This window comes from Dendropsophus ebraccatus, chromosome 4 (assembly GCF_027789765.1).
Source record: "Dendropsophus ebraccatus isolate aDenEbr1 chromosome 4, aDenEbr1.pat, whole genome shotgun sequence".
Classification (NCBI taxonomy): domain Eukaryota; kingdom Metazoa; phylum Chordata; class Amphibia; order Anura; family Hylidae; genus Dendropsophus; species Dendropsophus ebraccatus.
In genome coordinates, this window is record NC_091457.1 from 147,277,575 (window position 1) to 147,304,930 (window position 27,356).

General features: G+C 44.9%; 1 protein-coding gene across 1 annotated transcript; it reads right to left on the reverse strand.

The window, feature by feature from the left end:
- Positions 1-2,240: 2,240 nt before the first annotated feature.
- On the reverse strand, positions 2,241-23,099 carry NTMT2 (N-terminal Xaa-Pro-Lys N-methyltransferase 2). Its single transcript, XM_069968955.1, has 4 exons — positions 22,872-23,099; positions 12,625-12,800; positions 4,558-4,807; positions 2,241-3,022 (listed from the first exon to the last, which is right to left on the reverse strand). The coding sequence occupies exons 1-4, from the start codon at positions 23,023-23,025 to the stop codon at positions 2,766-2,768; spliced, it is 837 nt and encodes a 278-aa protein (XP_069825056.1). The 5' UTR covers positions 23,026-23,099; the 3' UTR covers positions 2,241-2,765.
- Between the last annotated feature and the right edge of the window lie 4,257 nt (positions 23,100-27,356).

Sequence of the window (27,356 nt, forward strand, 5' to 3'; positions counted from 1 at the left end):
GAGGCAGCTCTGAAACCATACCCTAATCCATATCAGATTTCTTATGACAGATATTTAGATTTATTATAAATGATGCACAATGGCCATCTTCTTTGAGGAAACCACCCCCTTAGAAGACTGCTTTATAATGGAGCTTTGGGTGGTCATCTCAATGAGTCAAGTGCCATAGCTATAGGGATCACATCAGTTGCAGTTGGGCCCCTAATCCAAGGTGGGCCACAGGCTCCCCTCCAACAAAAAAGTTGACTCTAATCTTAAAGGCGTTGGCCACTTTATAGTAAAATAGTTCAGTGTACAGTATTAGTAAGTGTACTCACTGTATATACTGACAGCAGCTCCCTGTGTACCCTATAAGATGGCCATAAGATGGCCGACATGGAGCAGCATGTGACCATGCCCCGCCCCTGTGTCAACAACTGCGCCTGTACATGCCTATGGAGCACACTGGGGGTGGGGCATAGTCACATGCTCCTCCATGTCGGCCATCTTATGGACAGACACACCACAGAACAGCGTAGCACAGCATGGGGGAAGGAAGTCTAATTTTAGCTCTATGGGGTACACAGGGAGCTGCTGTCAGTGAGTCATGTGAGTACACTTACTAAGGCTATGTTCACACAACGTATATTTTCGTTAATATACGGAAATATACGTTACCTTGCCGTCTATGGGATCCCGGCCGAGCTATGTTCACACAACTTATATTTTCGGAAATATACGTCATCTTGCCGTCTATGGGATCCTGGTCGGTGCGTATACACATAGTATACGCTCCGGTCGGGATCCCAAGCGGTGCCGCAAACAACTGACATGTCAGTTTTCTGCAGTCGCTACTCATTGAATAGCAGCAGCAGAAAACCCTGTCAGTGCACACTATGGAGCGAGTGGCTGCGGCTGCACGCTCCATAGTGTGCTGTGGGGAGTGCATCATAGTGTGCTTTGCACGCCCACATCAGAACTCTCCGGCCCTAAAGATCATCCGGCCGGTACTGCAGTACTGGCCTGGATGATCTTTTCAGACACTGGCCGTTCCGTGACCTTGCCGGGTCACGGAACAGCCAGTCTCATACGTAGTCTGCACATGGCCTAATACTGTATACTGAACAACTTTACTATAAAGTGACCAACCCCTTAAATGATTGAGCAGAGCATTTCTGTGTAGCACAGAACAACAGTCCACTCTATTCCCTCCCTGCTCTCATGTCTATTAACCATTAACTGACCTAGACCATAGCGCATAATCAAACTAACCCACTCACCTCCCTACACTACCAGTTATATTGACATTAAGCCCTTTACTGCCCTAGACCTCCTGAAATTCTGACATTAACTCCTTTACTGCCATAGACCACCAAGGATTCGTACAATAACTGCCTCATTGCCAGCAATAGACCTCCAAGTGTCACTTCCCTATACCACCAGGGATTCTGATATTAATCCGATACTGCCCTAGACATCTTTCTGGCTCCCACACCACTGCTGGTATTATGTAGCTCCAATCCTGGGTTTGGGGACGTGACATCCCAGGCCTGATCAGCGACTCCTCGGCCATCATGTCCCTTAACCTGGATGTGGGCACTGGAGCTGTTTTTATATTTACCCCCTCCCTGAGCAGATACTTAAAAGCAGAAAACCCCTTTAGGATTTAAAGCAGGTCTTATGAATTATTCTGCATGTTATAGATGAATATGGAACTGAAGATAAGGTTATAATATTACAATGACACTACTGTATATAGCATGCTTCAGGATTATACCGCAATGCAAATTATCAATATATATTTTGCAAGCCTGGAGTACCAATCATAGGCTTATTCTTATTTTATATTTTTTTTACCCTATTATGCGCATTATGTGGTGGATTATAATGTGGGAGTGTTCAGGCAGCTACCTTGGGCAAGAGGGTCCTGGGAGGCCCACAGCTGTCTGAACCATTCACATCTGATCTCACTGTATATTACATCACTCGGGGGGCACGCTGGTTAATCCTCTGATGGGCCCCCCCTGAGTAATGTGCAGCTGCAAGGCCGGTGAGCGCACTGAAAAAAAAAAAAACTCACTTCTCACATGCTCCCTTGTTGCTGTAGGTCTCCCGTTGCTGCTTTCCCCTGTTCTCTCCTCCAGCACAGGCAGTGGGTGTTACAGATGCTGCCTGCTACGGAAGTCCTGGCCACTGCCCTGACAGGTGGCCAGAACTTCTGGTGCAGGCAGCATCTGTAACACACACTGCCTGTGCTGGAACAGAGAACAGGGGAGAGCAGCAAAGGAAGACTTAAAGCAACCAAGGAGCGTGTGGGAGGTGAGTTTTATTTTTGTTTTTTTTTCTTTTCTATTTATCTACTTTAGGGGAACTACAGAAGAGGGGACCATCTACTATATGGGGGAATGCACAGAGGGTTACACAGGGAGTCATCTACTAAAGGGGGACAAGACAGGGGGCCATCTACTGAAGGGGGACTACACGGGGAGTCATCTACTAAAGGGGACTACACAGCAGGCCATCTACTAAAGGGGACTACACTGGAGGTGATCTACTAAAGGAGGACTACACTGGGGTTCATCTACTAAAGGGGGACTACACAGGGGGTCATCTACTAAATGGGGACTACACAGCGGGCCATTTACTAAAGGGCAACTATACTGGGGGTTATCTACAAAAGGAGGACTACATTGGGGGTTATCTACTAAAGGGGGACTACACAGAGGGCCCAAGTTGGGTGACAGCCTTGGGCCCAGGGTACATTTAAGTCGCCATTGTAGAAATGTCTACTGTATGGCAAACATCCAAATAGGAACGCATGTGTCTGGAAAACCTGGTTGTTTTTCTTCTGCGATGATTGACATTCCCGTCTTCTCGATGATGTTTCTTAGTATGTTCATATCTCTTATCACACTGCTGTCAACGGGATCGAGTCTGCAGCCTTCCCTTCCCACATTATCCTTCAGAATAATAACCCCATTGTCTTTTAAGCTATTTCTGCAGCGTATTAAGAACTCAAAGAGGTCCTTGTCAGTCAGGTGGCCTTAAAAGTAAGGAAATAAGAAAAAATAGAAGCAAAACATTAATGCATAAGAAAGCTAGTGGAAGTCTCTAATACAGTGCTTAAAGGGGTTGTCCTGCGAAAATCTTTTTCTTTCAAATCAACTGATATCAGAAAGTTATATAGATTTGTAATTTACTTCTATGAAAACATCTCATCTCTTCCCATACTTATTAGCTGCTATATGTACTGCAGGAAATGTTTTATTTTCAGTCTGAAAATAAAACATTTCCTTCATGACATACAGCAGCTAATAAGTATGGGAAGACTTGAGATTTTTTTAATAGAAGTAAATTACAAATCTATATAACTTTCTGACACCAGTTGATTTGGAAGAAAAAGATTTTTGCTGGACAACCCCTTTAAAGTAGACATATTAGCAAAAACATCAAAGTGTAGATAAGCACATGGCAAGCTATAGCTTCTCATCACACATTTATTTTTATTTTTATTTCAACATTCCTTTCCATCTTCAAGATATTAGACTTTTTCTTAAAGGGGTTGTCCAGCAAAAATCCTTTTCATTCAAATCAACTGGTGTCAGAAAGTTATACAGATTTAAGATTTACTTTTATTTAAAAATCTCAAGTCTTCCCATACTTATCAGCTGCTGTATGTCCTGCAGGAAGTAGTGTATTCTTTCCAGTCTGACACAGTGCTCTGTGCTGCCACCTCTGTCCATGTCAGGAACTGTCCAGAGAAAGAGATGTTTTCAATCGTAATTTGCTACTGCTCTGGACAGTTCCTGTCTCGGACAGAGGTGGCAGCAGCTGCCATGTATTTTGAGCATGCAACAGGTGACAGGTTCCCTTTATGGACTTTCACTTTAAGGCTGCATTCACACGTTCCGGGAAGTTGTCCGTGCTCACGGATCCGTGCGCACGGACAATTTTACAGCCCATTGCTTTCTATTCAGATGTTCCGTGATTTCACGGATCCGTGATCTGTTCCGTTGAAAAATAGGACATGTCATTACTCGGAATGGATGCACGGAAAGGATTCCCCATAGAAATCAATGAGATCCGTGTTTTTCATCCGTGTTCATCCGTGAAAAACAGGGATGTGATGTAATCAATGTCATTTAAAATGCTGTAAGACAGATCCGTGAAAAAAACGGACACGGATACAAAACGGATGCAAAACGGACGCAAATGGACTGTTTTGCACGGATCACGGAGGTAGCTGCCGGACCACAATCACGGACCGGGAAAATCACTGAACGTGTGAAGGCAGCCTAAGAGTGATAGCCAAGGTTTAATAACAGTGGAAGTAGCTGCAGTCCCAGACCCATTACCGTTCCCTTAACCAGAGACTCCCAAGGACTGCTGGGCTCTTGGTAGGGGTCCTGATGGTATAACCCCTAGAAATCACTATGCTGTAGGTGACCCTTTTAATAGTAGAAAACCCCTTTAATAAGCCTCTCCTATTTCCCTCAAGCAATGAATTGACCCTTTGTTAATAAACAACCATTAAAAGAGCAAAGCAAGTATACATTATATAGGGATTATTCCACCAACCTGAGACCCACTGCATCCAGATGACATTGTACTTCCTAGCAGGGGGGGTGAAGTCCTGCAGACAGTAGCAATAGAGGGTTTCCACCCGCTCTGCTACATCTTCCAAATAATTCTGGGCTTCTTCTAAGAAAGACTCCGTCATATCCACCAGCTCAACGTTATTAACAAAATGTAAGAGAACATTTTTGCTCACTCTACCGATACCTGAACCACAATCAAGAGCAAAGTCAGTCCCAGCTTTTCCTGGTCCCTGGATGGAAATAAAAAAAAACTCATTATTAAGCTACACGGCTGTACAAGGCTCTATGACTATACATATACACGGCTGTACAAGGCTCTATGACTATAGATATACACGGCTGTACAAGGCTCTATGACTATACATATGCACGGCTGTACAAGGTTCTATGACTATTCATATACACGGCTCTACAAGGCTCTATGACTATACATATACACGGCTGTACAAGGCTCTATGACTATAGATATACACGGCTGTACAAGGCTCTATGACTATACATATGCACGGCTGTACAAGGTTCTATGACTATTCATATACACGGCTCTACAAGGCTCTATGACTATACATATACACGGCAATACAAGGCTCTATGAGTATACATATACACGCCTGTACAAGGCTCTATGACTATACATATACACGGCTGTACAAGGCTCTATGACTATACATATACACGGCAATACAAGGCTCTATGAGTATACATATACACGGCTGTACAAGGCTCTATGACTATACATATACACGGCTGTACAAGGCTCTATGACTATACATATACACGGCTGTACAAGGCTCTATGACTATACATATACACGGCTGTACAAGGCTCTATGACTATACATATGCACGGCTGTACAAGGTTCTATGACTATACATATACACGGCTGTACAAGACTCTATGACTATAAATATACACGGCTGTAGAAGACTCTATGACTATACATATACACGGCTGTACGAGGCTCTATGACTATACATATACACGGATGTACAAGGCTCTATGACTATACATATACACGGCTGTACAAGGCTCTGTGACTATACATATACACGGCTGTACAAGGCTCTATGACTATACATATACACGGCTGTACAAGGCTCTATGACTATACATATGCACGGCTGTACAAGGCTTTATGACTATACATATACACGGTTGTACAAGGCTCTATGACTATACATATACACGGCTGTACAAGGCTCTATGACTATACATATACACGGTTGTACAAGGCTCTATGACTATACATATACATGGTTGTACAAGGCTCTATGACTATACATATACACGGCTGTACAAGGCTCTATGACTATACATATGCACGGCTGTACAAGGCTCTATGACTATACATATACACGGCTGTACAAGGCTCTATGACTATACATATACACGGCTGTACAAGGCTCTATGACTATACATATACTCGGCTGTACAAGGCTCTATAACTATACATATACACGGCTGTACAAGGCTCTATGACTATACATATACACGGTTGTACAAGGCTCTATGACTATACATATACACGGTTGTACAAGGCTCTATGACTATACATATACACGGCTGTACAAGGCTCTATGACTATACATATACACGGTTGTACAAGGCTCTATGACTATACATATACACGGCTGTACAAGGCTCTATCATAGGGGGAGATTTATCAAACATGGTGTACAGTGAAACTGGCTCAGTTGCCCCTAGCAACCAATCAGATTCTACTTTTCATCCCTCACAGACTCTTTGAAAAATGAAAGGTGGAATCTGATTGGTTGCTAGGGGCAACTGAGCCAGTTTACATCATGTTTGATAAATCTCCCCCTATGACTATACATATACATGGCTGTATAAGGCTCTATGGCTCTATTTATATAACTGTTAATTCCTTGGAGACACAGTCAGTTTTAGTTTTTTTTCCTCATAGTCTTTTACATTTTTTAATTTTCTGATTTTCTGCTTAACTTTTTTTTTTTTTTTACTTTCTAGGGGTAACCTTTTTTTCTGGTCCAAGTTTACTGATGATCTATCCCTAGGATAGGTCATTAATGTTAGATGATAGCAATTGATCCATAGCACTGGCTGCTGAAAGCAAACAGCTCCGTACATTATGTAGTGGCCATGCTGGGTTATTACAGCTCAGGCCTCATCCACTTAATTGAGGGTTAAACTGCAGTCATCTATCTTGGCCACCGCACAATATTTGATACTGATGACCTATCCTGAGATTACATTTTGTCTGGTATCCTCCTTTTATAGTTCAGACATTTGTACAAACTGAAATTTCCATGACGTTTATTATATCGGTTATGATTGAAAAGTATTTTTGATGCATTTTTGGAGATATGTTTAACTTCTATACACAAGCCTATTGGAAAACGCCAGAATAAAACCCCGTACCCAGGGCATTGTGTGTGATTCTAGTCAATGTAACAAAATCACAACCCTTAGATTGTATTAGATTGTATTATACCTGTAAGTCCTCACCTTATAGGGGTAGAGCAACCTGAAATTATTCCTTTTCCTTCATTGAATCACTTTTGGATCATCAGACCTGGTTGGCCGGGAGTTGTAGCTGTAATACTTTCACAAATATATATTCTTATTATATAGTAAAACCGGCCTACAGACTTAGGGAGACATTTATTAAAGGAGAAGTCCAGCCATCTTTATCTTTGGGCAGCCAGCAGGGGGGAAGTTATTACAGAACGCTAACTTACCTCTCCACGTGTCCGTGTTGCACCGCTACACCAGCTCAGGAACCCCCTGCCGAAAGGAAAGACCAGAGGAAAATGCCTTACCGGCTAATGGATTGCCCGCTCAGCCAACAGTGACTGCTGCGGTGTCCTACACCCGTCACTGATTGGCTGAGCTGGCAGTCAATAAACCGGGTTGTGATGTTGGCTGGGAGATGATCACAGAGCGGCAATCAGACACTGGAGAGGCACAGGGAGAGGTGAGGTATACTTGTTTTTTATGTTCCCCTCTGCCTTTTTTTTAAAGTCTGCTTAAAGGAGAAGTCCTTTAAAGGGGAAATCCACGTAGGAAAAATTTGTTTTCTATTAAAAGTACATTAAAAGTTCTATAGATGTCTCTATATAATGTATTACCATATCTGTGCGGTTCTGCCACACTGGTAGCTGATAGAAATCCAGGAAGTGAAAAAAATGGTCTCTGTGCCAATCCACATTGTCTCCTACTGCCACTGCTCTCCCACATTTGGAGACAAAGATTCCATGCCTCTGTCTCACATTGTGTGTGTTTGCTGAACACAGGCTGATGATGCAGACAGGGAGCAGGACATGATGTCACAGGAGGCTTGGCTGGATCCCCCAATCCCCTAAGTGATTCACCATCTCTGACCGGCCAGAAGCAGCTGCAGCAAGGACTGTGGACTGTGATGAACAGCTGAGGGAAAGCATTGCATTCTGGAACCAGTACTGCATTCTGGGTACTGCTCAACCAGGAAGTACAGAAACACAATACAGAACAAAAAAAACAAAAAAAAAACAAATGGATTTTTGGTAGTTTCAAAACTGTGATAGATATGTAAGTAATGTGTCATGCTTCTGCAGAAGTTTCATTTTTTTTAAAGTGCTGCAGAGGAGGCACAACGCCGCAGGATAAAATTGCTATATTCCTTTACATCTTCTTGTATAAAAGGGAATGTGTGGCCCACTATAATGAAGTTAATAGGCCGCACAAACAATCCTGCTATCCTTCATACGGCCTGGATGCACAACTGTTGACCCAAGACTCTGCAAGCGAACACCGATCTCACTGATTGGCACTTGGCTAAAACGGGCCGTGTTAGTTTTGCCCCGTTGCTGGGATTCGGAAGCAGTCCTCCTTTATGTTTATACAGCCCATTAATATAATCGAGGAGCTAAACGCCATCTCTTCTAAGTGACAGATTACAAGTGGGTGCTGAATTAAAAGCCATGTTATTAATCCTTTCAAACTCTACAGTAAAAATAGAATAGCGTCGATCTGGCAGACTCCTGTGTATATCATGTTTGGTTTACTTTGCCAGCAGCTTCCACATTTCACCTTTACTTCATGTAGATTTAATTCATCTGTCAACCTCTAAAGTCGGATGGATATCCAATTTGCCAAGCTTATTCAATGTATAATGCACTGCGCAATAACAAGGAGCGTTCCAGCAATTACATAGTTACTCGGCGTGTTACGTCTTCATGGCCGTAAGTGTTTTTGATTATCTCCCAGTCACGTCTTTACATCTAGGTAGTGTAAATCTGCACACAAGGTGGAGTTGCTCTGTTCATAGTTTCTTTTCCTGAACTGATATGGAGCTTCAGAAAGTTTGTTTTCCCCTAGAGATGCCCTGAACCTTCTGCAGTTACCCTATTAGCACTGACCTCATATCTCATCCCTGTTGGGTCAATGTATACAGAGGCCGCCGTCCTTCATGTTTGCATTGTGGAAGATTTAGTGGTTACAGCTGGCACTGTAAGCAAATAAGCACCCACAATACGCCAGCTCAGCTCCACTACGCAGCTGTGGACGTGTCTGTTAGTGCGGTGCTGACAGATTCCAAGCGGTAGCCAGCACAATATTAAATACACCATTAAAAATGGGGTATAACATATCATAGCCTGTCATTGAAATGAATAGAGCAAAATTACATTCAAAGTTTTGAAATAAAATAAATGTGAAAAAAAAAGTTGAACAGTGGCGTCCCCTGCAACCATACATTTATCACCTATCTGCATGAGCGTAATAAATCTTGTTCTGTTTTACCCAAATAGTTGTATAACGTTCTTCTGTAGCTTACTATGAATTTTACTGCCACTTGTGTTTTCGATTTTAAAAATACCCAAAAAGACATGATGGAGCCGAAACATGTTGTATCAATAAGCTATGTCCACCACTCGGGGTGTATCCTTTTGCAGGGATAGACTGAGAGGGGTCTGGGCTCCAGGACATTAATGGTCATCCTACCGCCATGGTTATAATATGCTGAAAGTATAAACATAACGCCTATGAGCAGGATTTATCTCATGTATATGCTTATTTGTAATACTGTATGTACTCTTTAACATTATTTTTTTTGACTCTTTGGAAGTGGGCCCCTTCTGATTATGGTCACCCTGAAAGGTTCTTTTGTAGATACTCATATTGCTAGACTGGCGCTCATTTACTGAGCCTATTACACGGCTCGACTATTGTGCAGCAAGGGCTGTATATATATATATATATATATATATATATATATAAATACCGTTAGCGACGTCTGTGCAGCCCTTGTTTTAAAAGTGAGGTTCATACATTACCTCTCCATGCTCCTGGGTGTTCTCTTCGCCTTTCCACGTTCACTGCAGCCTCCGGAGCAACTTGAGGGTGTGTCTGTGAAGTGACAGGCTGCTCAGCCAATCACTGGCCACTGTGGTCCCGACCTGGCAAGTGATTGGCTGAGCAGCTTGTCACCTCAGGTCCCCTGGCCACTTCCTAGGTAGAGTGGGGACCCAAGTTGTGACGTGTCAGGGCCGTTCAGCCAGTCAGTGGCTGAGTTGGGACCCCGTTATGGCCACTGACTGGCTGCGCGGCCCTGACACGTCACAACCTGGGTCCCCGCTTTAACCAGAAAGTGGCCGGGGACCCAGGGGACCAGAGCAGCGCTTTGCAGCATCAGCGCCGGAGCCAGGGAGGTGAAAGCACATTATTTCTTTCATCCTCCCTGGCACTCTTACAATAAATCACCATGCCCGGAGTTGTCCTTTAATAAGCTTTGCAAACGAGTGAAAATCTCTCTTTTTGGCACTGGTTTGTGGCACTAGGATGTAATATAGGAGGAAGGCACACTGAGGAAGGCAATATTGTGCTGGAACTCTATCATTCATGTGGATGTTATTTTATAGTACCATCTTTTTAAATACTGTACAGATCAAATCCCCCATTTTTATAGCAGCAGGATTCCCTACTGGCAGTGACTTCCTTTAGCTGGAAATTGCCCTGGACACAATGACATAAAGATTAAGGTAGTGACTATAAATTCCCTAGTTCTCATTCTGATCGATCATTGATGGTATGTATTAGAAGAAGTCCGTTTCATGGAGGCCTCACCTCACGGGACTTAATGTGTACCTGTGACTTTACACAGTGAGAATTCCATTTGCCGCATAAAGTCTCCGTATCCATGGAGACAACCATGCTGGCCCATGTTCTACACCAATTAGGGTCGTGTCCATTACCAACCCAGCATGGTCGTCTCCATGGATACCTGAACATCCGGCAGTAAATCAATCACTCGTCTCACTGGGTCCACCCTACTTCATGACTGGTGCCATTTTAAAAATTTACTGCTGATGACTTGGCTCCAGATACCACAGCAGATCTTAAGAGGCCTCAGGGCTGTTTGGAGGAACCCACACAATATCACAATATTAGACAGGTAGTTTTTATGTTATTTTATTGTTAGAACATTGTATATACTACTGATATATAATTTTAGGAATAGATACTCCATTTCTCTGCCCTCTTTTGTAACAAGACGTGAGCTTTGTCTGCTTAAAGGCCATTGGAGGCTTACAAAATGTTTTAACTATGGGAAATATCTAGAAATTTCGGGGATGGCTGCCATGATATTGAAACCATATGATATAAATATCTTAATGCCTTTTTGCAGATGGCACAGGCGTGATAGCCCTGGCCTCTGTAGCTGTCTGCTGGCACTACGCAACTGAACGAGTTTATATCATGTACTCAAATATAACTTAATGGACGGGGAAGTAATATGTCAGTGAAGACATTAACATAATGCCGCATAACTGATAAAATAATTAGAAAAGCACATGTAGAAGGGTTTTGCCACCATGGTAACTTATCTCCTTACCACAGGGGATATGTGTCTGAATGCCAGGGGTCTGACTACTGTGACCACCCGTGATCTAAAGAGCGGGACTCCCATCTGGATGGAGCAGCAGTGCTGTATGTTGTTATCTTGTACTCTTAGGCTGAGTTCACACAGAGTAAAACTGGCGCGCCTCCTTCTCTCCGCTTGAAAGAATGGACATGTCCATTCTTCCTCGCGGAGAAAGGAGGCGCACGAGCCTCCCATAGACTGTCATTATGACAGGGAGGCTGGCGGGATTCTGCGGTGGAATAATTATGCCAGTTGTACTCTGCGTAAACTGGCCCTTATAGACAATGGAGTGTCCATGGTGGCAAAACCCCTTAAAGGGAGATGAGCGAATCGCTCATTTGAACTAAGTGAAGCACTTTGTTTGATTAGCGCTCCGCTCCCTGCGCTCAACCCAGGTGTTGGGGAAAAGCTGGATCCAATCTTCTCCCATTTTCCCAGGATTGGATCCAGCTTTTCCTGGAATCCTGGGAGGAGTGCCAGGGAGCGGAGTAGACCTGAAAGGCTGGCGGCTTGATGAGCGGAGCGCTGATCAATCAAAGCAATTCACTTTGTTTAGATGAGCGATTTGCTCATCTCTAACCTTGAACTATGCCCTGTGTCAGGGGGCGGGATGGGACGGAAAACACAAGGAAGACTGAATAAAATGATAAGGATTTTTAATATTAGTTTCGGAGAACCTTATTGTCCTCACAGTCGATCCTTCTACAGTACATCAGTTCTCAGTCCTTGAAGGTACAAATGGCAGTAGGGTAGACGCGAGCAGTCTGTCCCGGCATACACTTAGACTTTAGTAGTCCGGCATTTACATTTAATTCCGGTACATTATAGTGCTATCCAGTGTCCATTACTGTAAAACTCCTGGATGGCGCTATAAGACCAGAAGCCATATACTTATAATCAAACTCCTCTCCTCATGTTGCTTCAGCTGCTGCCATATGGTCTACCCCGTCATCTTAATTAAGAGATTATAAACATGATATGGCTATATCATATGAAGGATTATGGCACCAGATATGTATAATGCCCACCGGCTTTACTTTATAAATAGCTTGGTCCTTTAAAGCAATTACATTTTTCGGTTCGGTATTATGGCAATGGAAACTGCGGAGGGAGATAGAGAGACAATGGCGGTTTGAGGTTCATTTCGACAACCGGGTTGTTACTTACTCCAACAAATTTCCTTAGAAATTCTCGAGAAACTTCAATGTCAATGCTGGAGAGGTCAAAAAAGTCTCCCATCATGGATTCTTCTGTTGCTGGACAATCTCTATAGAAGTTCCTGGCCCTCGCATAAAACTGCATCTCTCCATCGATCACTTCACTGGTGAGGGCGAAGAGTTTTACTGTAAAGTAAGAAAAATATAACAATATAGATATAGTGAGTATCTGAGGTGGGTATAAAGATTATTGTTTCTATATATAGAGTAGACAATTCTGTATTGGACTTCTATTGGGTAGTTCAGGAGCAGTCTATTAAAGGATGGTCCCACCAATAATCCCTATCCCTATCCACAGGATAAGGGATAAGGCAATGGAGTGGCAGTGCATACACATGACCCTTACTTGATTTCCATGGGAGATTTGGAACCCCCATTTCTGAGATTACTGCTGGTCCCAATGTCCAGACCCTCAGGGATCATACGCATTTCTCCTATGTTATGGATAGGTTTATGAGACAACCATTTTTACCCCTTCCTGACATATGACGTACAAGTACTGCACAGGTCAAGTAGGGAAGTATGAAGCGATCTTGGATGATTAGTATTCTCCATACATTCTGGCTGCTGTCTGCGCCACACAGTTGTACCATAAGATTATTTATCAGCTGCCAATGAATGAGACTATTTTCTTACGTTTGGAGAAGCGCTAGTTTTTATAAAAACAATTTTTGTGGTGCATTGCCTACAAATAAATTTCTTTGTGACTAGCACTCTTCCCTTGTAAGACCCATGTGTCCCCAATCAGCAGGAAGCACCTGTGCACATATGGTAAGTACCTCCTCTTTCTCCCATTCTACCTGCTGGTGCATTGGTGAGTAGTAACACCTTGTTCACACTTGTGTTGCTTGGCGGCGGTGCCTATGGGGTTTGGGGGGGCCTTGGGGTTTGTTCCTGCGACAGTGGGGTTGCAGGGCCATTCTGTGGCCCCCTTCCCTGCTTGCGCTTGCCTTGCACGGTTGGCGTTTGCTGACCGGCACAGTGTCGTTTAGTGTAGGGACTCATATGTATGAGAGACCTGCACGTGGTACATGAGGCAATATGGTTTGATTAAATTATATACTAACTTCTGATGTTGGTTTTTGATGTAGCTGAATAGGCTTTGGTGTCAACCATGGGTGTGATGTGCAGCCATTTCTGTTCTCCAGGCTTGTGTTATAAATAAATCATTACCCATCAGTTGGGTCTCTTCAACCCCTAAGTCTTGTGATCATGAAAAATACTAGTGCAAAACTTAATGGCTCCTATACGGTAAACAGCAACGTACTGGGTTGTTTACTTACGGCCCATAGAGGTAAGTGGTGATGTTATGTATCACTTACCTCTCTATACTCCATGGGTCAGGGGCTCTGCTACCGGCTCAGGGAGTAGTAGGGATCCAGTAGAATCTAAATTGGCTTTCAATGTAAAACAAATTCAATGGCCTGAATGGAGTAAGGCCTCCAAAACGAGTCTTAAACAAGTAAACATTGCTGCTTTCTATCCATACATGACCTTCCCTCTAGTCTGTACAGTGAATTTGAGATCCACACGGAAAGGAGCCTCATATTGAGGTCTTCCCTTTATCAAAAATCTTCATCTTTGAATATTCCAAACTTCAACAGAAAACCACTGACAAAGAGGACAGATGGGAATATTTAAAGGGATAATTCTGGGTTAGAACACTTATCCTCTATCTAGAGGATAGGTCATAAGTGTCAGATCTCAGGGGGGCGCCACTCCATTTATTTTCTATGTAGCTGCTGGAGATGGCTGACTACAATGCTCGGCCATTTCCAGCAGCTCTATAGAGAATGAATGGGCTCAGCATCACAATGATGCCACCAAAAGGGGCCACCCTGATATTTCCCTATTTATGTTCCAATACTTGCAACCGAGTGGGACTTAAGGGGCTACATATCAGGGTGGTTTGGTGATCTCCCCACTGGGAGGCACCCCCTTGGCAATAGGCGTCCCTCTCCTGGAGGGATATCTGGCTATTCCCGTGTTTTGAGACTCGTAACTGAGACTCCACGGACGCTTCTTTTGCATATTTAAATTTATAGGGGGCAATGCATCAGTGGAGACTCTTCAGTGAGTACTCCATTTGATTTTTTTGTCGCTGGTCTCCCTGAGCTCAGCGATTGCTGTGTTTTGTTCACAATGATTCAGGGCTCTGTTCTCAGTATTTCAAGGGTCCTGTGGATAGAGAATAAACTTTTTTACTTGGAATAAGTGTAAGATAACCGACGGTGCTGATGCCCCATTATGTTTTAATGAGTACAATCCTCAGCCACTTTCGGCAGCTCTATAGACAATGAATGGACTCACCACCATAATGATTCAGGATACTAATTGTGAGATCATAGGGTCCTGTGGATAGGGAATTAACTTGGAATACCCCTTTATAAAAGCAAATCAGGTGCTGATCCAGTTCTAAAATTACCCAGCACATCTACACTACCGAAAAATTTTCAACAATTTTTAATTCAGTTTCCAACATTTTCAATCAATACTAAATAGTAAACAGAATCTAACGCTAATCATCACCAACAGCAGAAAAAAGTGAAAGCAATAGACACAAAAAATCCACATAGACACATAAAACCTATTGTTTTCCACACTTATGTCAGTCCCAGTAAAAATAGATGGTCAGCTGAGAAAACCAACAGGCCCAGCCAACACGTATGTAATGTGTATGGCCGGCTTTAGTTTACCTACAAAGTTTATTACTTCATTCACAGAAGAAAAAGAGAAAATCAAATAAAAAGGGAAAAATAGACAAATAAATAAAACAACAACGGTAATAATTCTACCATATTAGTAAAAAAAAAATATGTCAATCTTTCCACATTTCACCATATGTGATGAACGTAGAGGAAATCTCCCAGTAATCTCCCTGGCCGGCAAATCCTATCAGGCGTTCTAGAAAGCTCTGACACTTTTTGTATCTATTCCCTTAGAAATACATCATAAATCTACCAGGATTACTGAAGGATTCTACACAACTTATCATAGCATTACCAAAAATCCTATGGTCTGGTAAGTATTTATGTCTCACCAAGGACGACCCCGACCTCCACCACTCTAGTAGCCTAATATATCCTCTAGTTTTCTTACATATACACAGTACCATGCAAGTGCTGCAAAGTAGGAGTGGTTCCATACCTAGAAGTGTTCATTTATATGAATTAACAAAATGCAAAGGAAATAGATAGAAGAGAAGAAGAGAAACCTAAATGGTCTCGATATGTGGTGACCTTTTCCCTTTGCCTAAAGCATTGGGTCTTTTTTTTGCAAACTTATTTTATTAACGTTTTCATAGATAAAACATGGACATACATGGACAGCATTGGGTCTTCTTTTCTCAGCTTGTTCCATCATCTTGGAGAACTAAGCCGGGATCTTCTTATCTTCTGTGGATGTCACTGCTCAGATCCTTCATTCTCTTCATGTAATCCCAGACTGATTGGGTCATATGAGATTAAGAAACTATGGGGGTCATATCATCACCCCAAGAACTCCTTGTTCTCCTTTACACTGAACATAGATCTTAATGACATTGGTGGGATGTTTGGGGTTGTCTGGCTGCAGAGTAATAATTTGGAGCCAATAAGATGCTTTTTCGATGGAGTTGGGGAACCATCTTTGCCATCATCTGCCAAAAACTTTTGCACAGGGCTGTGGTTCTGCTCTTCAATAAACTACATGGACGTTATTACCAGAACGCTGCCTGATAAAGACCCTTATGGGTCGAAACGTTCCATAAACCTACTGGATGACTCAATAATGTTTTAAAGATTCCTCGCATTGGTGGCTGTCACTCTCAGACGCTATTTCTACTATGTCATCCATATATGTAAAAAGTTTAGATCACACCAAGTCTCAGTCCTAAGGGTCCATTCATACTACAGAATTAGCACAGAATTTTAAGTGGAGTCCATGCCACGGACTCCACTTGAAGTTCCGCCTGTCCCATTAGTGCAATAGGATGTTTCACATGCACTCCGCCATCTGCCTAAAGAATTGACATGTCAGTTCTTTGGGTGGATGGCGGAGTGCATGTGAGACATCTTAATGAATCAATGGGACAGGCGGAACTTAAAGCAGAGTCTGTGACATGGACTCCACTTAAAATTCTGTGCTAATTATGTAGTGTGAACGGACCCTTAGAAGGTGAAGTGCACATCAGAGTGTTACACTAACTGTCTGGCCTTCTGAACCAACTCATTTGCACCATTATACTCTATGAAGCAAATTAGTAGGATTTTGTGGCTGCATGGGGAGTGGAGCATGCTGCCGTGCGCGTCTCCTTTTTATAACTAGCGATCATAGCAGTCAGGAGACCTGTTGCGATCTAGACCTTTGACCTAGCCAATATCTGGGCTTTTTGAAAAGTTTAGAGTACAAACTAAGAGAAATATAACAACCCTTTTGCTTACTCTCCGGTTTATCGGCACTCGTGGTACAGATTGCTCTGTGAAATTAAAGGGATATTCCATGAAAAAACAACTTTCCCCTTATACACAGGATAGAGGAAAAGTAAGAGATCGCGGGGTGTCCGACCTCTGTTCCCCCCCCCCCCCCCCCGTCAATCTCCGTATTGGGCCCTCGGCTTCTGTGTAATAAAAAGAGCTGGGGTACACCGCATGACCCGCGGCTGTATTCATTCCTATGGAGCCGAGGGAAAGAGCCAAATACAGCGTTCTTATGGTGTACTCAGCTCTTTCTGTCGCTCCATAGGAATGAATAAAGCCGCGGGTCATATGCCGTACCCTGGCTCTATTCATTACACAAAAGTCGGGGTCCAATATGGAGATCAACTGGGGTACAGAGGTCGGCCCCCAGCAATCTCTTACTTGGATAGGGGAAAAGTAGTTTTTTCCTGGAATACCCCTTTAATCCAATGTTGTCTCATTACATTCAGCCAATCACTGGCTTCGGTGGTCACATATGGTTGCTCTTGCACATGATGAGTGTATAGGGATTTCATAGAAGCACTTTGGCCGGGCACTTTAGAGGGTTAGCGGTGATACTGGAGCAGAAGTGAGTGATGGGTGAGTATGGTTTTTTGCCTTTGAGATCCGATTCTCCTCCTCTGGTCACTTCTTCAAAAAGAGAAGAGCACCAGGATTCACTGAAAAATATTCAATATGTTATCTATCTCGGGTGGTATATCGTATCCCATACATATAATGGTGGAGTTGTATATGTCTCTGCATGAACGACTTTACAAGCTGAAAATAGAGTTGTCAGATTCCCAGAGGGTGGTTGAGATTCCAGCGTCTATGGGCAGATTGGTCACTATTTATCTTGGCCATTTATCAGAGGAACAACTCTGCCTCCAATCATCTATCGATTACTTAAAGGGGATACAATTATGATGCCTCGCAGGCATGAAAGGGAACCTGTCCCTCAGATTGAGGCCACTTAAACTCCATCATGTCTCGGGTTTAGTGTTTTAATGCTGCATTCTTACGGCTAATAACATCTTAGTGGAGATGAGCTCGGGACTAATCTCCGGCAGCTACTGATGCATGTACCTTCTACTGACAAAGCCAAGGACAATGACACTTCAAAATAAATTACAAATATTTGATCCCATATCCAAGCTAATTCAATTACAAATGGCATCCATGCACCCAATCCAATGTGGCTGACAATGATGTCTCCAGTCGCAAATGTCAAATCCAACATGGACCACTATGCAATCTATTCTTGTGAGCACCTGCTAAGAAGTTATCTCCTGGGCTCTAATGCATAATCTAATAAGTTCTTGTTATGCATACACATACTTAACAGAATTCCTTACACTTATCCTAACACGGAGAACTTTTACTCGCCAGTTGTTTTTTTGTTTTTTTACTTTTTCATAGGTGCAGGTTGGTGAACACTTACTGCATAATATACCAAGTGCGCTTTGGGATAGTAAATAGGTTGACTTGTAAGATCAATGGTGGGATTGTTATGTCTAAGACGCTCTACGTTTGCATTCTTGTGTCCAAGACTTGTCTCATGCTGCACCCGTGCTAAGGAATGAGCTTCTTGGATAATAAGATTTATTTGATACATCTACAGTTGTTAATATGCCCTAAAACACATTTCCGATACTATGTAACTATAAAAAAAAAAAAATATATATATATATATATATGTATATATATATACAATTAAGCTATTTTTTTGGACAATAAAGGCCCTATTACACAGGCCGATCTGGAGGAGCAAGTGAACGCCGACCTTTCAGATCAGCACTCACTCGTTCCCCGCTCTCTGCCGGCGCTATTACATGCGCCAACAGAGAGCGGGTAAGAGCAGGAGGCAGCGGGGAGCTGCGGGAGGGGCTGCCTGGACAATCATTACATTGAGATGGCATTGGTCTGCTGACGCAGCTCCTATTACGTGGCGACGGCCAGCATTATCACTGAAGATTTGTTGAAAGACAAGGATCAGCTGACAACATGCATGTCAGCTGATCGTTGCCTTTTAATACTAGCTATTACACCAAGCAATTCTCGGCCGTTGGCCAAGTACGGATGATATTCGCTTGGTGTAATAAAGCCTTAAGTTCTCTGTATGGTATATCCGATATAAATCCGCACAAATAAATTCCACATGTCAGTGCAAATTCAGCAATGCAAAACAGGGGGCTTTTGTTTTGCTTTACTATTAAAAAATAAATCAATAAAAAACTTTCAAAACAATCTGTGCATTGCCATGTTCTGACCCCTGTAACTTTTTATTCTTCCACCTTTGGAGCTGTGTGAGGGCTCATTTTTTGTACCGTGATATATATTATTCCTTTTGTTTCTGTGATGTGACCAAAAACGAAAAATTTGGAGACTATGATTTGAATTTTTATTTGCATTCTTTTTTTTTTTTTTTTTTTTTTTTTAAGCCCTATGGCTATTATAGGGGCAATGGACAGGTAGTGGCATAGTGTGGTGGGAGTAGTTGCTCTGAGTGCAAAACTCTTACAAATTCAAAATTTTGCACCCCTAAGAATCTAATGTGGGTTGTGATGAGTACATGTACACATCACTACTGTGTATTGCATACCTCCCAAGTGTCCCTCTTTTGGAGGGACAGTCCCTACTTTTCACCCATGTCCCTCTGTCCCTCTTTGCCCCTTACATGTCCCTCTTTCTGACCTAGGAATTAGATTTGTATTAATAAACATTTTATGTTGCTGTGTGTCTGGTTTCTTCCTATGTCACCTGTTTGACAGGGAGTCCCTGCAAATGCAGATAGTTACTGACACACATAGTAATCCTGTCCGCAGTTGCGGGTCCGTAATTACAGACAGGGTTACTAATGTGTGAATGCATCCTTGAATTAAAAAGTCTGTAAAATTTTCGGAGAGTGAACCACGTGTCTTTGTTTGGCCGTCCAAAAAGTTGGGAGATATGGTATTGTACAGGAGCAGGGAATCTGGTGGTGAACAGAAGACCCTGTTCCTGTTCAGTACGCACACATTGTGGAGCTCCATGCCAATAACATAGCATGCTACAGAATGTATATAGTGGAGTAGAGAACTCCCCACTCCTGTACTGTACAGCAGCACAGGACTTCTAGTGCGCCCATGTGCCATCACATCATTTTCTTGCAGGAGAAAGCCTATACCTCTCCAGGTGACTGAGAACAGAATGGAGTAGGAAAAACACTATAAGCTTCAAGATTTCAGAAAAAAAAAATAAATACAATAATTTGCTACCACTATGTATAAGATTATTAGTGGGGGTCTGACCACTGATCAAGAAAATGCAGGAAAATTGTCTGCTGAGCTCAGCAATATTCAGAAGCCTCATAGAGAATAAAAGGAGCAATGATCACAAATGATTCACTCCATTAATACGGGGGGGGGGGGGGGGGGGGGGCAATAATTCTGAACTCTTGGAATTACTGGGCATCCGAGTGGCTGGACCCCAACCGATTCGATTGTCACCCCCTATATTGTGAATAGGTGCCAATTTTTAAAGAAGAGAATACCCCTTAAGGCTATGTTCACACTACGTATAGAGACTGGCCGTTCTGTGACCCAGCCGGGTCACGGAATGGCCGGTCTCTGCACGGATCATCCCGGCCGGTACTTAAGTACCAGCTGGATGATCTTTCGGACGCAGGGTTCTGATGCGGGCGCATCAGCGCGCCCGCATCAGAACTTTCCCCTGCACACAATGAAGCAAGCGGCCGGAGCCGCTCGCTTCATTGTGTGAACTGACAGGGTTTCCTATGGCCGCAATTCATTGAATTGCAGCCTCGGAAAACTGGCATGTCAGTTATTTGCGGGTCCTCACGGGATCCAGGCCGGAGCGTATACGATGTGCATACGCTCCGGCCGGGATCCCATTGAACCAGAGGCAGTGTTCCACTCCGCAGAAAGTACGACCGTTGTTGCCGATGGCAACAACAGCCGTGCTTTTACGTAGTGTGAACATAGCCTTAGGCTGGGTTCCCACACAGTATTTTTGCTCAGTATTTTGCAACCAAAACCCAGAGTGGTTTAAAAACACAGAAAGGCTATGTTCTTACACTGTTGAAATTGAGTGCATTTAATGGCAAATAATGGCTGTTATTTCAAAGCAATGGCCGTCATTTTAAAACGATGGTAATTATTTGCCATTAAATGGCGGCCATCCACTCAATTTCAACAGTGTGTGAACATAGCCTTTCTGGGTTTTCAATCCACTCCTGGTTTTGGTTGCAAAATACTGAGCAAAAATACTGTGTGTGAACATAGCCTTAAAACGGATGTTGCGTATTAAGGCTATGTTCACACTACGTATATTTCAGGCAGTATTTGGTCCTCATGTCAGGTCCGCAACCAAAACCAGGAGTGGATTGAAAACACAGAAAGGCTATGTTCACACAAAAACACTGAAGTGCAACAGCTCCCCGCAACAGCAAGATACAGACCCACCATAGACATGAAAATAGTTAAAAGTAAACTGCCAAAAAAATTTCCCACAAAAATAATGAGTCTCTTGTTTACTATTTGCAAACAGCGTAAATTTGCTGAAATTGCAAGCAAACAAAAACACTGCAGAAGTGCAACAGCTCATGGCAATTTCAGCCACGGCAACGTGCTCGTGCCTAGTGTGAACGGTGTTCTAGGAGAGCTGACCAAATTATTTCTTTTCTTTCTGTGTTCCAGTTGGGGGAGTGGCTGCCTCTACTTGGTCGTACACTCCACCTATCTCACCCAGGTGGTGTTATTATTTTTGCAGGTATTAGACGGATCTTGCATGCCTGGAGCATAGGCGTATTACACGCCATGGAGAGGCCATAGTACAGTGTAGGGTCTGCCTCGATATGAGTCTACCTTATCGTGGTGGGGCAGTTTACGCCGTTTGCAAATAGTAACCAAGAGACTCATTATTTTTGTGGGAAATTTTTTTTGGCAGTTGGGGGGGCTGCTTTTAACTATTTTCATGTCTATGGTGGGTCTGTATCTTGCTGTTGCGGTGAGCTGTTGCACTTTTTCAGTGTTTTTGTATGTTTGCAATTTCAGCCATGGCAACGTGCTCCTGCCTAGTGTGAACGGTGTTCTAGGAGAGCTGACCAAATTTTTCTTTTTTTCTATGTTCACACAATGTTAAAATTGAGTGGATGGCCGCCATATAACGGTAAATAATTGCCATTATTTCAATACAACGGCCGTTGTTTTAAGATAACAGCAAATATTTGCCATTAAATGACGGCCATCCACGCAATTACAACATTGTGTGAACAGATCCTTTCTGTGTTTTTAATTCACTCCTGGTTTTGGTTGCTATGAGGACCTGACATGAGGATCAAATACTGCCTGAAATATACTGTGTGTGAACCCAGCCTTAGCTAGTTTTTTCAGGGAAAAAAAAAAAAACTATTGGCACAACATACTTCATTGAGATAAATAAGCAACATAACATATTAAAGGGGACAGCTTATCAGTAAATTTTGCCCGGAATACCCCTTTAAACATGCTATATATAAAATACCTAAATGGAATATATGCTAATACTAGCACATTATTAGGCTCATTGATACATTGCCAGTGACGGATATCTATCTATCTTATATATATAGTGACTATAAAGCCAGAATATGATATAACATACAGTAGACACATTAGAGTGCCGGAGGTCAGCTTTAAATATATGACTTCTGGCTGTAATGTCTTCATAAGCCTCAATACATGACGCATAGAAAGTATAAGGCTTGACATCTATCACTTACCAAGAGGATATTTCTCCAGCAGGTAAAGGTAGCTGGCGAAGAAATCTGTTCGTATCGCCTTGTGAAGCACAAAGGACATACTATGTCTGCAGAGTTCTTCATCTGTCTTCTCCCAGCGGGACTTAAAGGCGAGGTGAGCTCCCAGGTAATCCATGGTTGGCGTCTTGACATCAATGAAGGAGTAAACAATGATGGGCAGACATGGAGACTTCTGGGCTTACGTTTTAACATGTGTCCATTTATACCAAAATGGGGAAGTATACCAAGCCCCTGGCATTAGCAGCGAGAATCTGTGAGCCGACAGCAGGTGCTGGAGAGAGCGGATAGTAAAACATAGCCTGGAGCTTACTGCTCTGTAAGTGTAAAACGATACGATCTCTCAATGAGTTCAACTTGATTCAAAAAGGCCACTCTATTTCTGGAGAATAAACCTTGCAGAAAGGAACCCTCGTAGGAATTTTACAAGTCATACAATGAGTGTCATCCAACGGTCCCGCTAAGCCTTTGTGGTCAGTGATACGGGCAGCCTAGGTTCTGTTACCTCTAAGCTGTACCATTATAACATGGCATCCGATAGATAGCTTTATAGCTAATGTAATTACTAGTCAGATATAAAGAGCTACATAGTACTCAAAGGTCTACAGAAGAGAAGGGGTTAATTCCAGTCTCCATATGGAAGTAAAGGTGTCAATGTTGGCATCCCTGGAGAAATAGGTCACGTCACTCTACCTGCTGGTCTAGGCTAATAAAATGGGCCTGTCATTATTATTATCGAAAGAGTTAATCTCTGAATCCCTGGTGGTCTAAGGCAAGTTAAACGATTAATGTAAGTATCCCTGATGGTCTAGGGCAGTAAAAAAGGTTAATGTAAGTATCCCTGATGGTCTAGGGTAGTAAAAGGGTTAATGTAAGGATCCCTGGTGGTCTAGAGCAGTAAAAAGGGTTAATGTAAGGATGTAACGCCCGGAGTAGTGGATCCACTGGACCGGCACCAGCGATGGCACAAACCTCACCAGGGAGCGGAGTCTAAGGGGCCGCTGGTTTTCACCAGAGCCCGCCGCAAGGCGGGATGGACTTGCTGCGGCAGGCGACCCCCAGGTCGCTACCCCTGGCTTGGTTGCTGGTGACGGCAGGCGAGGCGTGGCAGGAGATGGCACAGGCAATAGTCTGCAGATGAGAGAGCACGTGACAGGCTGGACACGGGAACAGGTGGAGTGACAGGGGAACAGGAACCAGGAACAGGGACTTGGGACCAGGTAACGGACAGGACTCAGGAACAGGGACTTGGGACCAGGTAACGGACAGGACACAGGAACAACCGGGAGCTGGGCCAAACGCTATGGGAAGCATGTAGAGGCTCCAACCCAGGGAACAGGGCAAGCTGGGATTTATAGGGGAGTGATTAGGTGCAACTACCAATTAGAAGCGCACTGCCCCTTTAAATCTGAGACAGCCGGCGCGCGCGCGCCCTAGGAGGCGGGGACGCGCGCGCCGGCCGGCACAGCGGGAGACAGGAGCGTGGAGAGGTGAGGCGCCCCCCGGGGCCGAGGTGATAGCAGCGCCGGGTCCCCGACTATGGACACCGGCTGCTGCATGGGGCAGGAAGCGGTCGCGGCGGCGGCCCGGAACGCGGGACGCCGCGGCGGCTGTGACAGTACCCCCCCCCTTTGGCCTCCCCCTCTTTCTTGCCTGCAGATGGCACAGGAAGCCACAAAGTCTTTGACATCTTGAAACAAACTGGACCACCAGTAGTGGCGAGAGATCCGTTGGCCGGTCTTACGGACTCCAGGGTGCCCGGCCTCCAACGAGGAATGACCCCACTTCAAAATACCTCTTCGAAGCGCAGGGTGAACATGAGTCTTTCCGGGGGGTACTCTCCGAAGCGAGGAGGTGACGACTGGTGCTAGGCGATCAGGCGGTAAAACATGGCAAGGGACTGTGGGTCTGTGGACGAGGACCTTCTGTAAGTTCTCCCGGTGGTGAGAGGACCCGACCTTAGTCTTGGGTACGGAGAGAGGGTACACCTCGGCAGAGAAGGCATCCGCCGAGTCTTGGTCTTCTGCCGGTAGGTCGGATAGAGGCTTGGCTGGGACAGGAAACGACATAGTACACTTGGTCTGAGGTGACCTGAGACACTGGTTGGAACAGTCCTGACCCCAACTGAAAATCTCCCCGGTTCTCCAGTCCAGTTGAGGGGCATGTTCTTGCAGCCACGGGAGTCCCAGGAGGACCGCGGGGGAAGAATGGGGCAGGACGTAGAGGGATATCTTTTCTTGATGTAAAGGACCCACCTGGAGGACTAAAGGTGCGGTCTGGTAGTACACACGGTCGGTAAGAATTTCGCCTGTGACCGAGGAGATAGTCAGGGGCCTGGCTAGTCGGGTCACGGGTAGCCGCCATCTTTGGACCAATGTTGCCGCAATAAAACTGCCTGCTGACCCAGAATCGAGGAAGGCAGTAGTCTGATGATTTCGTCCTGAGAGAGTCCGGATGGAAACTGGCATAGACAGACTTGGAATGGTGGCATTCACACCTAGGGACACCTGTCCCACCGGACCTAGGTGCGAGCATTTTCCGGATGTTTGGGGACGTAGGGGACATCCCAGCCGGAAGTGATCGGAACCCCCGCAATAGAGACAGAGATTCTGCTCCAGGCGCCGGATTCTTTCATCAGGCGTCAGGTGAGCCCGTTCCACCTGCATAGGAATCTCAGGAGAGGGTTGGGACATCGAAAGGTCAGGATTCTGGAAAACCGGCGCCAGCTGGGGATGGCGACGGGAACGGGTTAGTAAATGTTCATGCCGAACCTCCTCCTCCCTCTCCGAAAAACGAGTATCAACTCGGGTGGCCAGTAGAATGAGTTCGTTCAGGGAGGTAGGCAGGTCTCGGGCAGCGAGCACGTCTCTCACACGACTAGACAGGCCCTTCTTGAAGGTGGCCAATAGGGCGGCCTCGTTCCAGTCCAATTCGGCTGCCAGGGTGCGGAACTGGATGGCGTAGTCACCAACAGAGGAGCTGCCTTGAGAGAGGTTGAGGAGAGCAGTCTCGGCTGAAGAAGCACGGGCAGGTTCCTCAAAGACGGAGCGAAACTCGAATAGGAAGGCCCGGAGATTGGCAGCAACTGGATCATCCCGGTCCCACAGTGGCGTGGCCCAGGCCAGGGCTCTACCCTCTAATAGGCTGATGATGAAAGCCACTTTAGAGCGCTCGGTGGAAAACTGACTACTCAAAAGTTCAATGTGCATGGTGCACTGAGTCAAGAATCCTCTGCACAACTTAGAGTCCCCAGAGTACTTGCTTGGGAGGGCCAGTCGGAGTGAAGAAGAAGCGTCAGGAGGTGGTGTGCGCTGGGCAGTAGTCTGCTGCTGTAAGGCGGCAGTGAGTTGCTGGATCTGCTGTGACTGTTTCTGGATTTGTTGCGCCTGCTGAGTGACCACTCTGGCGACGTCACGGAGATCGGGCACCTCGCCGGGATCCATGGTTGGAGCCTACTGTAACGCCCGGAGTAGTGGATCCACTGGACCGGCACCAGCGATGGCACAAACCTCACCAGGGAGCGGAGTCTAAGGGGCCGCTGGTTTTCACCAGAGCCCGCCGCAAGGCGGGATGGACTTGCTGCGGCAGGCGACCCCCAGGTCGCTACCCCTGGCTTGGTTGCTGGTGACGGCAGGCGAGGCGTGGCAGGAGATGGCACAGGCAATAGTCTGCAGATGAGAGAGCACGTGACAGGCTGGACACGGGAACAGGTGGAGTGACAGGGGAACAGGAACCAGGAACAGGGACTTGGGACCAGGTAACGGACAGGACTCAGGAACAGGGACTTGGGACCAGGTAACGGACAGGACACAGGAACAACCGGGAGCTGGGCCAAACGCTATGGGAAGCATGTAGAGGCTCCAACCCAGGGAACAGGGCAAGCTGGGATTTATAGGGGAGTGATTAGGTGCAACTACCAATTAGGAGCGCACTGCCCCTTTAAATCTGAGACAGCCGGCGCGCGCGCGCCCTAGGAGGCGGGGACGCGCGCGCCGGCCGGCACAGCGGGAGACAGGAGCGTGGAGAGGTGAGGCGCCCCCCGGGGCCGAGGTGATAGCAGCGCCGGGTCCCCGACTATGGACACCGGCTGCTGCATGGGGCAGGAAGCGGTCGCGGCGGCGGCCCGGAACGCGGGACGCCGCCGCGGCTGTGACAAAGGATCCCTGGTGGTCTAGGGCAGTAAAAGGGTTAAAATGGTATTCCACTTATAATAACATAACTTTTGATATGTTGCTGCCTATGGTGAGACTAACAATTCCTTCCATATTCGTTATTCAGTCTCCTTCCCCCAGTTCTCAGCTGCTGCTTTCTGCTGAAGAAACAAAAGTCTGCGTTTGAGCTTTTCTCTCTGTCTCCCCCTCCTCCCCCTCCCTTCTGAGACGGCTGATGTAAACAAGTCCCTGACTGGCTTTATCTGCAACATTGTAACTTCTTTGTAATGCTGGGAGG

What these genes read in the sequence shown, in the direction of transcription:
- NTMT2 (XM_069968955.1), bottom strand. Translation starts at nt 23,025, where the DNA reads ATGGATTACCTGGGAGCTCACCTCGCCTTTAAGTCCCGCTGGGAGAAG. An exon ending in GCTGGAGAAATATCCTCTTG is followed by an intron (nt 12,801 to 22,871) that starts GTAAGTGATAGA and finishes CTTACTTTACAG; the next exon opens with TAAAACTCTTCGCCCTCACC. An exon ending in TTCTAAGGAAATTTGTTGGA is followed by an intron (nt 4,808 to 12,624) that starts GTAAGTAACAAC and finishes ATTTCCATCCAG; the next exon opens with GGACCAGGAAAAGCTGGGAC.